A 16,367-nucleotide genomic window follows, 5' to 3' on the forward strand; every position below is an offset into this window, starting at 1 on the left:
AGATCACTACACGGTCAGAGATGACGTCTTTCTGTCAGGTGTAGGTGGACATCCAACACCTTGAGGCACAGTTATGAAGGTAGAGCAGCTCTCCTGGGTGACTAACCCTCTGTCACCATTACTAAGAATATAACACAAAGTGCTGGTCACACTTTTACGACCTTTTTTTTTTACTCGTGGACATTTTTCTTCATGCTAGAAAAACGCCCCGACCTACTTGATGCCACGAGTACTTACAACCAGCATCACGGCCCGCTACGACCATGCTGCGAGTACGAGTCACGGGCAAACTCGGCAGAGCTCGTGAATTAGGCCGTGAAGGTGGGACAGGCCCTTCACCAAGTCCAGGAAAACCATCGATCACCCCTTGATGCTAATCCTATGTTATCCCACTTTCGCATCCACTCCCTGCACCGTAGAGGTCAATTTACAGAGAGCCGATCGACCTACAAACCCGCATGTAGGAGGAAACGGGAGCACCTGGAGAAAAACCCACGTGGTCCCAGGCAGAACATGCAAACTCCAGCACCCAGCGGTCAGGATTGAGCCGAGGCAGCAGCTCTACCCGCTGCACCACTGCCGTCCACATCACTGTTGTAGAGGTTGGCTCAAGAACCCGAGTCGCAGGAAAGTACCTGCTCCCTATTCCAGTCACTTACAGTAAGTCAGCGACTGACGTGCAGAGTGGGGATGTAAATACAAAACTTATTAAAAAATGAGAGACAGAACACAGCGTTATATTAAAGATTTATTGGCAAGTTGAGGTTTCTCGTCAAAGGCACAGAGCTGGGTGCTATTAACACAGTGCAAGATGCTCATGTTCAGCTCGCAACCAAAGGAATCCAGCAGTAATGAGCAAGGCCATGCAATCGTGATAAACTCCTGACGTTCAGATCTGTTTGTCAATCCCCCTCCAGTCACAGATACTGAACCTCACCAGGTATAAATCAATAACACTGTCACAATGCACAACACAAGAACAGGCCCTTCGGCCCACAATGTCCATGCTGAACATGATGCAAAGTTCATTCAGGGACCTTCTGTACAATGTAACGGCGCCTCACCACCTCTCCCCAGACTTTCCACCCAGTCACAGCGTAAGGGGGCAGAGAATAATGACATTCTACTCCCCCCCCCCCCCCCCCCCCCCCCCCCCCCCGCGCGGCCAGCAGATGTCTTGCTCTCTCTCCAAGATTGAACGTTAGTGGTTAGGTAAATATAGAAAGCAGTGGGTGGTAAAGCAAGCCGCCAGCACTAGAATGACTGGAATACTCTAGACCGTCTATGGGCAAGTGCTGAAAGATGGGATTTTTATGGGTGGATGCCTACTGGTCAGCAATGATGTGGTGGGCCGAATGGCCTTTTTTTATTCCTGCTGTAAGCGAGTTGTAGACTAAATAGCCAATTCCTCTTCTCCTTGGAGCAAAGGGTTAGTGGGCAGGGTCGGGGTCAGGGAGGCTGGGAGAGGAGAGATGCAGGGTGGTGTTAGGATACAGTGTCTCATGCCAACACTTTAGTACAATGGGACTGAGGGAAAAACTCCATGTAGATGGAATTGTGGGAACAATTCAGGGCTGGGAGGAGGAGAGTTTATAGGGCAGTGGGACAAGAGTGGGTCTGATGGGATTGCACACTCAAAAGGCTGAATGGCCTTGCCTGTGCTATAACAGAGCATTGAGACTGGTAGGACTAGCTGGTGTGGAGTGAGTGGGGAACACCTGAGACTTTGACCAACAAGGGTTAGTCGTGTGCAAGCTCAGGACCTGCCAGTGTGGCTGAGGACATTGTGTACGGAGGAACTGCAGATGCCGGTTTAAAACTGAAGACAGACATAAAAAGCTGGAGTAACTCAGCGGGTCAGGCAGCATCTGTGGAGAACATGGATAGGTGACGTTTCACAGAGTGCTGGAGTAACTCAGTGGGCCAGGCAGCATCTGTGGAGAACATGGATAGGTGACGTTTCACAGAGTGCTGGAGTAACTCAGCGGGTCAGGCAGCTTCTGTGGAGAACATGGATAGGTGACGTTTCACAGAGTGCTGGAGTACCTCAGCGGGTCAGGCAGCATCTGTGGAGAACATGGATAGGTGACGTTTCACAGAGTGCTGGAATAACTCAGCGGGTGAGGCAGCGTCTGTGGAGAACATGGATGGGGGACATTTCACAGAGTGCTGGAGTAGATCAGCGGGTCAGGCAGCTTCTGTGGAGAACATGGATAGGTGACGTTTCACAGAGTGCTGGAGTAACTCAGCGGGTCAGGCAGCATCTGTGGAGAACATGGATAGGTGACGTTTCACAGAGTGCTGGGTAACTCAGCGGGTCAGGCAGCTTCTGTGGAGAGCAGGGCAGGAGGGGAGACGGTAAACTCTTTGAACAGGCAGTTGAGAGAGGAAATGATGACGGGTTCAAGTCGGGATGCTACATTTATTTCTCCAAGCTCATTAACACAGGCTTGAGTTGACTGTAATGGTCAAGTGGCAGGGCAGGGAGTGGTCATACTGGTCAGCTGGATCACACTGCTCCTGAATACTGAATCAGCAAGCTCTGTGTGAGAACACCATCAGTGATGGGAGAGCTTCATTATACACATGGTTGGGGCCTATTCCTCAGCTTGCCTGTAGAGTTTTAGTTTGGATCCATCATTTCATTGGGCATCTTGCTGATCCCAGCCCAGTTTGTATTGGTTACACCCTCATGATATTTGGTTTACACACTCCACACTCCCCCAATGCCAATACTGCGCTTTGACCCCTAAATCAGACAGAAGAATATGGAATTCTCTCCTCTTCCAGCCCTCAAGAGACTGTCCAAACATTCAACTCATGAATCTGGTTCAAAACTGCAAGGGAGGAGAGGTGAAGATTCCAGCGTAGAATACATTCTAGCACAGGGGGTCAAGGACAATGCCTTGAAAGAAACAAATTACATTTGTACACACAGCCAAATTAAGCACCCCATCCCTTATAAATCTTTTACAAAAAGCAATGGAGGATGCAGAACAGAGTGCAATCACACAGAGACCGTGTGGTGACTAAAACTCATCGTGCTGGTCCATCAGCTCTCCGAAATTGGTGACACCACTTCCTACGAACCTGTTGTAGTTCTCCAGGAATTCCTCCTTTGTGAGTTTGCCATCCTGACGGGGAAGTAAGGGTTGGTTAGACACGGACCCACACACTCACTTAATAACAATCGGAACAGTCCAAAAAAAACAAACAAAATACATTTACAGGCAATTATCAGTAACATGTTGCAACAGCTGGTCACAATAGTGTGAGCAGGGGCTGCAAGTCATGGATTAACCAATAATCTGAACCCTTGGCTCCATTTGTTGCAATGGGTTAATGTCAATGACAGATTCTGTCCTGATGTAAGTGGTGAGCGGGAGGTAATGTCATTAGCGGCACTAACTGGGCACTAAGAGCCTGTCGCTGGTGGGAATAAATGAGGAGCCGAATGCAAGAACTTGGCACGGTGTCAGGGCCAATGTCAATCCCAAAGCCGGGAAACGTTGTGGAGAAGGTTCGCCAATTTTAAAATTCAGCTCAGTTTGTCAGAGCAGCAAGTTGAATCTCGACTGTGATGGAGGTCCGATCCTAGTGACCGTACCACCGGTCAGCTTCACGTACATCCTCCCCCCCCCCCCCCCCCCTCCTACCTCACACAGTGGCTGGGGATGGGGCTCAGGTGCGGCTCGCAACAGTGGCGGGCAAAGATACAAGCAGGAGGCGGTTCCCATGCAGTCCAGGATCACGCACAAGCAGTGGCAGTGTCAGCCCATCTGCTGATGAGCCAATAACCTTCACAAAATTAACATCACAAACTTTTACAGAAGATGGAGGTTGGGGTAAAAAAAAAAAAATAAAAATCACCAGCCAGCCAGCCAGGCAGGCAATTGTACACAAACTGTGGGGAACTCATGGAGAAAGCCAAAATCTGAAATGAATTAACCCAGTTACAACATCTCTGCTGGTGAGATGAGGGTCCATGCCTGGGGCTGCTCCTTGGGTCAGAGGGGAGTCGGATTAAAGCATCACCAGAGCTTGGAGCCCCACCCACTGCAGGATGGAGGGGGCATTGAATGGGAAACTCAGTCAGTCAAAGAGGAAATAGAACAATTGAACACAATTAATGTTTCTGATCACATTTCAAATTATTCACGCCCTGGGTTAGCAAGAAACAAACTGTTTTTGATGCAGTTTCTGTGGGATCGGTGGCGATCGACTGATTGATTGATTGATTGATTGATTGGAAATATTGATTTGCGACTCAGAGTTCGTCGTGTTTTCGCGTCAGGTCCTCCCCATAATTGGTCACTTGGCTGCCAACAAACATATTCCAGTTGTTTACAATCTCCTGCTTTGTCAGTTTACTGTCCTGTGAACACACAGTGCAAGACAAGACAAGGTTAGTGTGAGCAGATGAAACTCAGTGGAGCAAAGCGTGCAGTCCTGCATTCTGGTACACTGAGAATAAACGCCTAGATTATTTTCTAAATGGAGAGAGAGTGGGACTTGGGAGTGCTGGCGCAAGATTCCCAAAAAGTTAATTTGCAAGTCGAATCAGTAGTAAGGAAAGCAAATTCAATGCTAGCATTTATATCAAGAGAACAAGAGAGCTAGCATTCAAACAAGAGGACATGACTTCAGAATTAAGGGACAGAAGTTTAGGGGTAACATGAGGGGGAACTTCTTTACTCAGAGAGTGGTAGCGGTGTGGAATGAGCTTCCAGTGGAAGTGGTGGAGGCAGGTTCATTGGTATCGTTTAAAAATAAATTGGATAGGCATATGGATGAGAAGGGAATGGAGGGTTATGGTATGAGTGCAGGCAGGTGGGACTAAGGGGAAAAAAAATTTGTTCGGCACGGACTTGTAGGGCCGAGATGGCCTGTTTCCGTGCTGTAATTGTTATATGGTTAACTGGAATACAAAAACAGACATGTAATGCTGAGGCTCTATAAGGCGCTGGTCAGGCTACAAATTTGGGCCTCATTATCTGAGCAAGGATGTGCTGGCCCTGGGGAGGATGTTTACAAGAATGACCCCAGGATTGAGTGGGTTAGCATATGATGAGCGTTTAACAGCACTGGGCCTGTACTCACTGGAGTTTAGAAGGTTGAGAGGGGGACCTCATTGAATATGGTGGCAGAGTTGGTCCCTCACTGCAAGAGGGGCAACGCACTTACCCCGGGTCTGCCTATCTGAAACAATGCCCCACTTTCTACCTTCGCTCTTCCTTCTATTAATATTTAACGTGTCATTCCGAACTGTCACTGTATGTCATGTTGTCACTTGTGGGCGGAGCACCAAGGCAAATTCCTTGTATGTGAATACTTGGCCAATAAACTTATTCATTCATTTCCCCCCAAACGCCCTGCAATTCTGACCGGGTGTAGGAAGTGTGCTTCAGCTACAGGGAACGGTAGGATTGGTCACGGGCCGACATGCTAGAAGTATATAAGATAATGAGAGGCATAGATAGGGTCACAACTTTGTCCCTGGGTGGAAGTGTGAAAGGCTAGAGGGCAGAGTTTTAAGGCGAGTGGGGCAGTTTAAAAAATGATTTGCAGGGCAACAGAAGTGGCGGGGGTAGTGGTGGAGGCTGCACTAAGGGGCAGATTGGGCAGCGCACATGTACAGTACAGACAGGAAGTCAGTGCATAAAGTTGCATAAAGCAGCTGGGGGGGAATAACGAGTGGGACGGGACCGTGAAGACCAACCTCGTCTTTATCGGACTCGTGGATCAGGTGCTTGGCCTCTGCCATGGCGTGGTCATAGTCACCAGGCAGGATCCAGCGCTCCACCTCCTCCTTGTCCATCTTCCCATCCTTGTTCAGGTCTCGGAACCGTCTGAACTGTTCCTGCTCGTTCTTCACCCAGTCTGGTTCGGACTCACCATCCACCGGGGAATACATGTCACCTGGTGGAGGTGGGTCACCTGTTGGAGGTGGGTCATTGTCAATGTGTCCACAAACATGTCACCTGTTGGAGGTGGGTCAATGTCAATGTGTCACCTGTTGGAGGTGGGTCATCGTCAATGCGTCACCTGTTGGAGGTGGGTCATTGTCAATGTGTCCACAAACAACATTGGCAGCTGAACAACACTGATGTGTGGAGAGACACACAGAGTGCTGGAGTAACTCAGCGGGTCAGGCAGCATCTGTGGAGAACATGGATAGGTGACGTTTCACAGAGTGCTGGAGTAACTGGGTCAGTGGGTCAGGCAGCATCTGTGGAGAACATGGATAGGTGACGTTTCACAGAGTGCTGGAGTAACTCAGCGGGACAGGCAGCATCTCTGGAGAGAAGGAATGGCCCACGTTTCCGGTCATAAGGTCTTAAGTCAGGGGTGGGCAACCTTGTTCTCTATAGGGGCCAGGACGCATGTCCATGAGCGGATGGTGGGCCACATCTATCACGTGTACACATGGATCCCACCCCGGATGACAGGCATCAAATCACGTGTTCACAGAAGGTGGACATAAATGCTGGTGAAACTCAGCAGGTGAGGCAGCCTCAAGCAATCCTTGCATGTCTCACCCGCTGAGTTTCTCCAGCATTTTTGTTTACCTTCCATCGTTCCAGCATCTGCAGTTCTTTCTTTAACGTGTTCACAGAAGGTGTGCAGCCGTGCCAGCGGCTTTGTACAGCCGGAGCTCGGACGCTGCTCGGGGCTTAGCGGGACGGATGAGGGGGAGGTGGGTACAGGGAGGGCCATGGATGGAAGGCAGACATCAACTCGGTCAAACCTTTTTCTTCAGTCTTTCCAGTTATCGAGTGTGTAATGATCATATGTACCAACAAGGGCACAATGCCACTCTTACTTCAATCGGTCATTTGCTGGAGATTTTCCCGTTGTCCGTCACATTGTACAAGACTTAACTCACCAAAGTGTCTTAAATCAGGTCCAAAATTACATTCACTGACAGCCTTACCGACATATTCTTTCTCATCCACCATGCCATCGCCGTCCTTGTCAATGTCCTCAATGGTCTCCTGTGGGTGGGGGGAGAGGGAGAGGGAGAGGGATTAAACTCCCATCACTCAATAGACAATAGGTGCAGGAGTAGAGGCCATTCAGCCCTTTGAGCCAGCACCGCCATTCAATGTGATCATGGCTGATCATCCACAATCAGTACCCCGTTCCTGCCTTCTCCCCGTGTCCCCTGATTCCGCTATCTTTAAGATTCTCTATCTTGCACGGTTTGCAGAGATACGCTGTTCAAAGTGGATTTTAATTCTCCAGCCAACCAACATGCCCCATCTACACCAGTCCCACCTGCCCACACCGCCCAACATGCCCCATCTACACCAGTCCCACCCCGACCAACATGCCCCATCTACACCAGTCCCACCCGACCAACATGCCCCATCTACACCAGTCCCACCCCACCAACATGCCCCATCTACACCAGTCCCACCCCGACCAACATGCCCCATCTACACCAGTCCCACCTGCCCACCCCGACCAACATGCCCCATCTACACCACCTCCCACCCCGACCAACATGCCCCATCTACACCAGTCCCACCTGCCCACACCGACCAACATGCCCCATCTACACCAGTCCCACCTGCCCACACCGACCAACATGTCCCATCTACACCAGTCCCACACCGACAAACATGCCCCATCTACACCAGTCCCCCTCCCCACACCGTCCATGCCCCATCTATACCTGTAACCCACCTGCCCACACCGACCAACATGTCCCCCAGCTACACCAGCCCTCCTCCCGCAGTTCCTTCCATACACACACAGTCCCCCCTTTGTGTGAAAACCGACCCTTGGATGCCCATTAACCCTCTACACCAGTCCCACTGGCCCCACACCGACCAACATGCCCCATCTACACCAGTCCCACCCGGACCGACATGCCCCAACTACACTTGTTCCACCCGGACCACACATGCTCTCAACTACACTAGTCCCACCTGGACCGACGTGCCCCATCTACACTTGTCCCACCAGCCCACACCGTCAACATGCCCCATCTGGACACCAGTCCCCACACGGGCCAGGCATGGTCTGGGGGTCCCACCAGCCCACACCGACCAGGCAGGAAGCCCCATCTACACCAGCTGCCCACACTGACCAGCATGCCCAATCTACACCAGTCCCACCTGCATTTGGCCCATATCCCTCCAAACCCGTCCTATCCATATACCTGTAACCGTTTCTAAAACATTGTGATAGTCCCGGCCTCAACTACCTCCTCCAGCAGTTCCTTCCATAGACCCACCGCCCATTAAACCCTCGGGTGCCCCCCACTGGCCGTTACCAGAACTACGATGGGCTTCATGTAGTCAAACTCCTCTGGGTGCAGGAAGGCGGTGAACTCCTCCCGTGTGGCCATCTTGTCCCCATCCTTGTCTGCCGTCTCGAACCTCCGCACATCCCGTTTCAGCATCTTCCTGTAGCTGGCCTTGTCCTCATCATTGCTCACGTCGCTGAACGACTCATCTGGGGGGGGGAGAGAGAGGACACGGGCTCAGGCAGGGTGTGGGGGAAATAGAGGACACAGGCTCAGGCAGGAAGATGGGTGTCTGGAACGAGCTGCCAGAGGAGGTAGTTGAGGTTCAATAACAACATTTAGACAATAGGTGCAGGAGTAGAGGCCATTCAGCCCTTCGAGCCAGTACCGCCACTCAATGTGATCATGGCTGATCATCCCCAATCAGTACCCCGTTCCTGCCTTCTCCCCATATCCCGTAACTCCACTAAATAAATATTTTCATGACAGAGATAGACAGAGTCTTGATTAGTGCGGGTGTCAGTGGTTATGGGGAGAAGGCAGGAGAATGGCGTTAGGAGGGAGAGGTAGATCAGCCACGATTGACTGGCAAAGTGGACTCGATGGGCCGAATGGCCTGATTTTACTCCTATCCCTTATGACAGGAAGGAACACAACTTGTAAAAAATTATTACAGCGAGTTCAACAGCAGCAATAAAAGTGATCGCAGCATTCATCGTGAATGATTAAAGTTCGGCTGGAAGTCGGGGAGATGAGGAAGTGTAAATAACTGGGCAGCTTCCAGCATGAGGAAGGGCAGGCATTGCAAAATGGCAGATGCTGGTTTAACAAAAAAGAAAAAAGTGCCAGAGTGACATTGGATCAGGCATAGGCAAATCCTTCTGGAAATAGGCAACGTTTCGGGACGAAACCCTTCCGGGTTTCGGCCCAAAACGTTGCCTATTTCCTTAGCTCCATAGATGCTGCCTGACCCGCTGAGTTACTCCAGCACTCTGTGAAACGTCACCTATCCATGTTCTCCACAGATGCTGCCTGACCCGCTGAGTTACTCCAGCACTCTGTGTATTTAAAAAAATAAAATAAATGAACACCCGATTTAAAAATCATATCGCAATACAAAGTGAAATGCAACCAGCTGCAGTTGCGGATGCATGCCACAAGAGGACAGTGTTGTGCCATGGAGCAGAAGGGCTGGTTCTGGACATAGCGAGTGTTTTGACCTCCCCTCCCTTCTGTGAGCCCAGGGCACAGACTCCCTGCCCCCTGCCCCCTCCAGCCACTCCAAGGCATCTTTTTTGTTTTACACAGAGGGTGGTGGGGACCTGGAACACTGCCAGAGGTGTGGATCACCTGCAGGTAGAGGAAGTCCAGAACAAGGGGTCACAGTTTAAGGATAAGGGGGAAATCCTTTAGGACCGAGATGAGAAAAACATTTTTCACACAGTGAGTGGTGAATCTCTGGAACTCTCTGCCACAGTTCATTGGCTATATTTAAGAGGGAGTTAGATGTGGCCCTTGTGGCTAAGGGGATCAGGGGGTATGGAGAGAAGGCAGGTACGGGATACTGAGTTGGATGATCAGCCATGATCATATTGAATGGCAAATGGTGCAGGCTCAAAGGGCCGAATGGCCTCTACTCCTGCACTTATTGTCTATGTTTCTATGTCAGTTTAACAGCATTGTGTACAGCACGGACATTGTGGGCTGAAGGGCCTGTTCTGTACTGTTTTTTTTGGCATATGCACTGGTCAAGGTCAGGAACAATTAGATTGTTATTTACAGTAATGGAGTCATAAGGCTTTGGCTCATTGAGTCTTCACCAACCATGAAGTGTCCATTGTAACAAATAGAAACATATAAAATAGGTGCAGGAGTAGACCATTAGGCCCTTCGAGCCTGCACAGCCATTCAATATGATCATGGCTGATCATCCAACTCAGTATCCCGTACCTGCCTTCTCTCCATACCCCCTGATCCCCTTAGCCACAAGGGCCACATCTAACTCCCTCTTAAATATAGCTATTTAAATCCCATTCCATTTCCCCCTGATTCTCATTAACTCCTCCTGGGATTTACCACTCACCTCCGCACCAGCGCCAACCTACAGTGGCCAGTTTAGTTTAGAGATACAGCACGGAGACAGGCCCTTCGGCCCATCGAGTCCACGCAGACCATCGATCACCCGATCACACTCGTTCTATGCTATCCCACTTTCTCATCCACTCCCTACACACTAGGAACACCCGGAGGAAACCCACGCGGTCACAGGGAGAACTTGCAAACTCCACATAGACAGCAGCCGATGTTGGGATCCAACCCGTGTCTCTGGCGCTGTGAGGCAGCAGCTCTACCCGCGGGCTGCAACCTTGTAGGCAAGTTAACTTTAGATTAGAGACACAGCATGAAAACAGTCCCTTCGGCCTATCGAGCCCATTCTAACCATCGATCAGCTGTTCACACCAGTTCTATGTTGGCTCATCCACTCCCTACACAACTAGGGGGTAATTTACAGAGGGTCCATTAACCTAAACGTGATAACAACAAAAATAAATGAGTTGGGCATTCCCATAAACTAGACCATGTTATTGCAAAACACCAGGGTACACAGAGCAAGTTAACTCCCCAACATGAGCAGTAGATGTTACTCTGCGGAGGGCGCTCAGCATCGCCAAGGACTGCTCTCACCCCAACCATGGACTGTTTACCCTCCTACCATCCGGGAGGCGCTACAGGTCTCTCCGTTGCCGAACCAGCAGGTCGAGGAACAGCTTCTTTCCGGCGGCTGTCACTCTACTCAACAACGTACCTCGGTAACTGCCAATCACCACCCCCCCCCCCCCCGGACACTTATTATTATTTATTCAAATCGTTTGCTATGTCGCTCTTCCAGGGAGATGCTAAATGCATTTCGTTGTCTCTGTACTGTACACTGACAATGACAATTAAAATTGAATCTGAATCTGAAATCTGAATCTAGAGACCAGAGGTTTGGGGCTGAGCTGTGGCTGTGGTCAGTGTTGTGCAGTGTTCAAGAGCCTGATGGTTGTTGGCAAGAAGCTGTTCTTGAACCTGGAGGTTACGGTTCTCAAAACTCCTGCACGACTGATAGAAGCAGAATTAGGCCATTCGGCCCATCGAGTCTAGGGGGAGGTGTGCCTGCCGTGTCTCCTTACCCACGTGGAACCCGTACGTGGCGTTCCTGTACTCCTCCCACGATATTTGTCCGTCCCGATTGGCGTCGTATTCTTTCCAATGCTTCTTGACATTGTCGTCGACGTACCGGTTCTGTGCCCGCTTGATCCACGCGGTCAGCTCGTCCGCAGTCACCAGGCCATCCTGGTCATGGTCAATGCGGTCCACAATTTTCCTGGAAGGGGGGGGGGGACGAACGAACAAGACGGGCAGAAGGTCAGTGGAAGGGGCAAGAGGACACGAGCGGATCAGGTCCACAGCCTCGCAGCTCCAGAGACCTGGTTTAAGAGTAGAATCAAGGAACTGCAGGCACGCATAAAGTGCTGGAGTAACTCAGCGGGTCAGGCAGCGTCTCTGGAGAACATGGATAGGTGACGTTTCACAGAGTGCTGGAGTAACTCAGCGGGTCAGGCAGCGTCTCTGGAGAACATGGATAGGTGACGTTTCACAGAGTGCTGGAGTAACTCAGCGGGTCAGGCAGCGTCTCTGGAGAGAAGGAATGGGTGACGTTTCGGGTCAAAACTCTCCTTCAGACCTTTTGCAGTCACGACCCAAAACGTCACCCATTCCTTCTCTCCTGAGACGCTGCCTAATCCACTGAGTTACTCCAGCATTTGGTGTCTATCTTCAGTTTAAACCAGCATCTGCAGTTCCTTGCTGCACAAAGTGTCGGAGTAACTCAGCAGGTCGGGCAATATCATGGGAGAACAATATCCTGGAGGAGCTTCTTGAGGCTCAAGAAGTAATCTATCCATGTTCTCCAGAGATGCTGCCTGACCCGCTGAGTTACTCCAGCACTCTGTGAAACGTCACCTATCCGTGTTCTCCACAGATGCTGCCTGACCCGCTGAGTTACTCCAGCACTCTGTGAAACGTCACCTATCCATCCACAGATGCTGCCTGACCCGCTGAGTTACTCCAGCACTCTGTGAAACGTCACCTATCCATGTTCTCCCACCCGCTGAGTACTCCAGCATTTTGTGTCTATCATCATGAACCAGCATCATATCGGGTCAAAACTCTTTTAGAAATAGGCAACGTTTCGGGTCGAAACCCTTCCGGGTTTCGGCCCGAAACGTTACCTATTTCCTTCACTCCATAGATGCTGCCTGACCCACTGAGTTACTCCAGCACTCTGTGAAACGTCACCTATCCATGTTCTCTACAGATGCTGCCTGACCCGCTGAGTTACTCCAGCACTCTGTGTCTTGTTTTGTAAACCAGCATCTGCAGTTCCTCGTATCTATATTAAACACTCTTGTAAAGCTCCCACCCCTAGTTCCCTAACAGCAGGATTTTACAAACTGCCTCTGGGTAATGGAGGGAGTGCAGAGTCATCGTTGGAAGCGGCTTAATGTTTTGGGGAAATATGTAACAGATCACTGGTTGGGGCTTGTCTGTTGGGTTGCTGGCTGGGTGGAAGTGGCTCAGTTCACTGCCACGTGTGAGGCTGCTATTGACAAGTCGCTCGCTCCGGTGTGGGGGTGGGGAAGGGAACCCTCTCACTGCCACCTCAGCTCAGGAAGCAGCCGGCCATGTCAGGGAATTGTGGTGGGAGGGGAGGGGGGGAGAGAGCAGAGGCTGGAGTCTTCAATCTCAGGCACAAAGCAAAATAGCACAACTTCAGAAAGATTCCAAACTCCCAGCTTGTCGCAGAAAACACAAACCAGGATCCCCGCGGTCAGAGATTGGAATTCAGCTCGTAGCTGGAACGTCTAGTGGCCTGGGAGTCTCAAAACTTTTAAGTTAAATTAAAATTATTATTAAGTTGAAGGCACAATGTTTAAAGGATTGAAAAGTGCCAACAATAAGTCAAATTATTATTAAATTGAAGCTACAATGTTTAGTGGTGTGGAAATGCCAACGGTACAGGATTGTTCACTGAAACATCACAAATGGGCAGAGGTTTATCAGGAGCTTCATCGCCTAACGGTTAAATAAAACGGCCTTCCAATAAAACAGACAGATGTTATCAACAAGTATTAAGGTCGAGAGAACAGGGACAACTTGGCAGCTAGCTGGTGTAATGCTGGCTGGTGTCAGCGGAGTGAATGGGGGGGGTCGTTGTGAAGGGGATGAGGGGCAATGAAGGGGTACACGAGAGTGTTGTGGGGGGGGGAGTTAAGGCGAGTCAAAATAGGGGGGGGGCGCACCAGGGCTGTCCTTGATCCCATCACTTTTGAGGTCTTGTTTTCACTCCTTACCCTTCCTTATCTCTGTGTCCCCTTTTCCCCCCCCGACTCTCAGTCTGAAGAAGGGTCTCGACCCCAGACGTCACCCATTCCTTCTCTCCAGCGATGCTGCCTGTCCCACTGAATTACTCCAGCTACTTGTGTCTATCTTCTGTCACGTTGGGGGGCAGTTTAGGGGGTGCATTGGACCACCAGGGTGGGGGACAGTTTAGGTGAGTGTAGCTGATTTTCAAGGCTGAGATCAGGTAGAGCATTAGCATTGACATGGTGCCTACCCCAGCCTCTCTTTGCTCTCCTCCGGAGTGAGTTGGTCGAAGGTCTTTGAGCCTTCTCTCCCCATGAAGGCCTCATGATCGAACTGGAAGCCGTTCTGGTCGTTTGGATCCCGCTCATCCAGGTCCTTGGAATGGTGCACGCGCTCCTTCTTCTCCGAGGTGGGTTTGCAGAATGCCACGGAGGCACAAAGGGCCAGCAACCCCAGCAGGCTTCGCTGCCTCATCATCAACTGCAGGAATCACACACACACACACACGTTTAGACACAGGGACTGAGAGCCACGGGCAGGCGAAAATCCCAGCACAAACTCCCCCAATCTCCACAGCCTGGCGTGAAATCAGTCACAGCCACCCTGTTCTTTGTCCCACTAATGCTGCTTTAACCAATTGTCATGTATTCAATCAAGAACTCCCTCTTGAACCACCACAGGACATTTCCAATACTGGGGGCACTAAATACAAAATATTATTTTTGTAATGTTACTACTTCCAGGCATGGCATTTCAGGTTACAGCTTGCACATGAAACCTCAGTTTTCTACTCCATACGTGGCCCTTTTGACTAACGTAAAGCCCGTCTCTTCTATTACAAACTTTATTGCAGGACCAACAATTAAAATCTGTCTACTTTTATCACTATTTCAGATAAACAATCCCCTCTCAAAGTGATAAAAGAATTAAATGTCAGTAGAATATAAATTTTAAACAGCATGGCATGCAAATGTAATTAAATCAATTGCAGGTAATATTGAGGAATTAACAATTAATTTATTATTTATGGGACAGAGAACATGCTGCAAAAGCAGATCACACTCCCCTCAAGATTAATCATCAGATATCCCATTACTCGAGTAACTCAGCAGGACAGGCAGCATCTCAGGAGAGAAGGAATAAGGGTCTCAACCCGAAACTTCACCCTTTCCACTCCAGAGATGCTGCCTGTCATGCTGAGTTACTCCAGCATTTTGTGTCTGTCTGCAGTTCCTTCTTACATACACTAGTTAAGACTTAAGATTTTCCTTTAACATAAAATCATCTTGGAAGTTTATTACATTGATATATTCAGCATTATTAATGTGCAAGATAAAATTATTGTACCCTACTCAAATCAAAAAGGTATTCATCAAATTTAATGCCAGATAATTGTTGCCAGCTTAAAGAAGTATAACTGGTCCCAAGAACCAGTTGATCAGCTCTGCGTGGGATATTTACTTACTAAAATCAAATTTCAGAATTTGCAATACAAAGTAAAACCTTTCCATTACCATCTTAGCGGCATTTATAGATTCTCAGCTCTATTTTGATATCACAAATCCGTCACGATCTTCAGTAATTATTAAAACATTCTCCTAGAGCTTTCCAATTAGCTTTTTAACCCAACCCCAAAACTGTCATTTTACACCTTACAAGTTTTAAATAACATCGAATTGTGCTGAAGCTTTTATCAGCTTACAAAACAAAACTCCTGACATCTCTTTATCGAATTAATTAATTTGATACAGTGAGAGGCACCAAAGCATAATAATAATTCTGATCAATAAAAGTCTGAAAGGGAGTTATGTGCAAACTTTAGAACTCAAGCTTTTTTTGCACAAATTAAATTGAAACTCCAAGGTTATGGGTAATAAAAGTTGAAATGTTTTTACTACAACACACACACACACACAAAATCAAAGTAGAATAAAAAGATTAGCCTTACCAGTGGGGTTATCAATGAGTCTGATAAGAAGTTACAATAATCACGCCCTGGACCCTGAATAAATACTCACCACGGCCGGAGAGAGGATTGTAAACTCCTCCAATCAGCGCCAGCCTTTCTCCCGAATCGTTGCCCGAGCGCGTTTGTCACGGCTCCTGCCATTGGTCGAGCTGCCCCGAGTTTCCCATTGGCTGGGAACCGCCACGTTGACACGGGGAGCGACCACTGCGCCTGCGCGTCGCGCGCATTGCCTTCTGGTACTTGTAGTCGTACTTTTTTAAAAAGTTAAAATGGTATCTGTGAAGAAAGAAGACGGTCGGCATTTGCTAAACAACGTTAAAAGACCGGGGTTTTAAAAGCAAAAGTGAGAGGAAAAAGCGAGTTAAAACGACTTAAAAGTGATTCCACGAGTGATGGACAGGTCATCCTGCCAATGGCGTGTTGGTTTGGTGCAACGATCCTATAGGCTCCTTGATTTGATGTACGTGTCAGTTAGTGAATGGGGGCGGGGACAACACGCCCTATGTCAGTGGCGACCAATCACAGGTCATGGGGGCCCGGTAAAGTCCCGCCCCCTGTCAGGGTCGACCAATCACAGGTCACGGGGGCCCGGTAATGTCCCGCCCTATGTCAGTGCCGACCAATCACAGGTCACGGGGGCCCGGCAAAGTCCCGCCCTATAATCAGGGCCGACCAATCACAGGTCACGGGGGCCCGGTAAAGTCCCGTCTGTGTCAACGTCGACCAATCACAGCG

The 16,367-nt window shown here is 49.5% G+C and overlaps 1 protein-coding gene across 2 annotated transcripts; it reads right to left on the reverse strand.

The window, feature by feature from the left end:
* Positions 1-735: 735 nt before the first annotated feature.
* Positions 736-15,734, reverse strand: rcn3 (reticulocalbin 3, EF-hand calcium binding domain). 2 transcript variants are annotated; one of them, XM_055663438.1, is made up of 7 exons: positions 15,612-15,734; positions 13,914-14,143; positions 11,428-11,621; positions 8,282-8,463; positions 6,935-6,995; positions 5,720-5,919; positions 736-3,134 (listed from the first exon to the last, which is right to left on the reverse strand). In XM_055663438.1, exons 2-7 carry the CDS (start codon positions 14,138-14,140, stop codon positions 3,030-3,032), a joined length of 969 nt encoding a protein of 322 aa, XP_055519413.1. In that variant the 5' UTR covers positions 14,141-14,143; positions 15,612-15,734; the 3' UTR covers positions 736-3,029. The 2 variants fall into 2 exon arrangements, with proteins under 2 accessions (XP_055519413.1, XP_055519412.1); XM_055663437.1 differs by having other exon boundaries at positions 736-4,375; positions 15,612-15,733.
* Positions 15,735-16,367: the final 633 nt, after the last annotated feature.

This window comes from Leucoraja erinacea, chromosome 37, assembly GCF_028641065.1.
Source record: "Leucoraja erinacea ecotype New England chromosome 37, Leri_hhj_1, whole genome shotgun sequence".
Taxonomy (NCBI): domain Eukaryota; kingdom Metazoa; phylum Chordata; class Chondrichthyes; order Rajiformes; family Rajidae; genus Leucoraja; species Leucoraja erinaceus.

What these genes read in the sequence shown, in the direction of transcription:
- rcn3 (XM_055663437.1), bottom strand. Translation starts at nt 14,140, where the DNA reads ATGATGAGGCAGCGAAGCCTGCTGGGGTTGCTGGCCCTTTGTGCCTCC. An exon ending in GGATGAGAAAGAATATGTCG is followed by an intron (nt 5,920 to 6,934) that starts GTAAGGCTGTCA and finishes CACCTCCACCAG; the next exon opens with GTGACATGTATTCCCCGGTG. An exon ending in ACGAGTCCGATAAAGACGAG is followed by an intron (nt 4,376 to 5,719) that starts GTTGGTCTTCAC and finishes GTGTGTTCACAG; the next exon opens with GACAGTAAACTGACAAAGCA.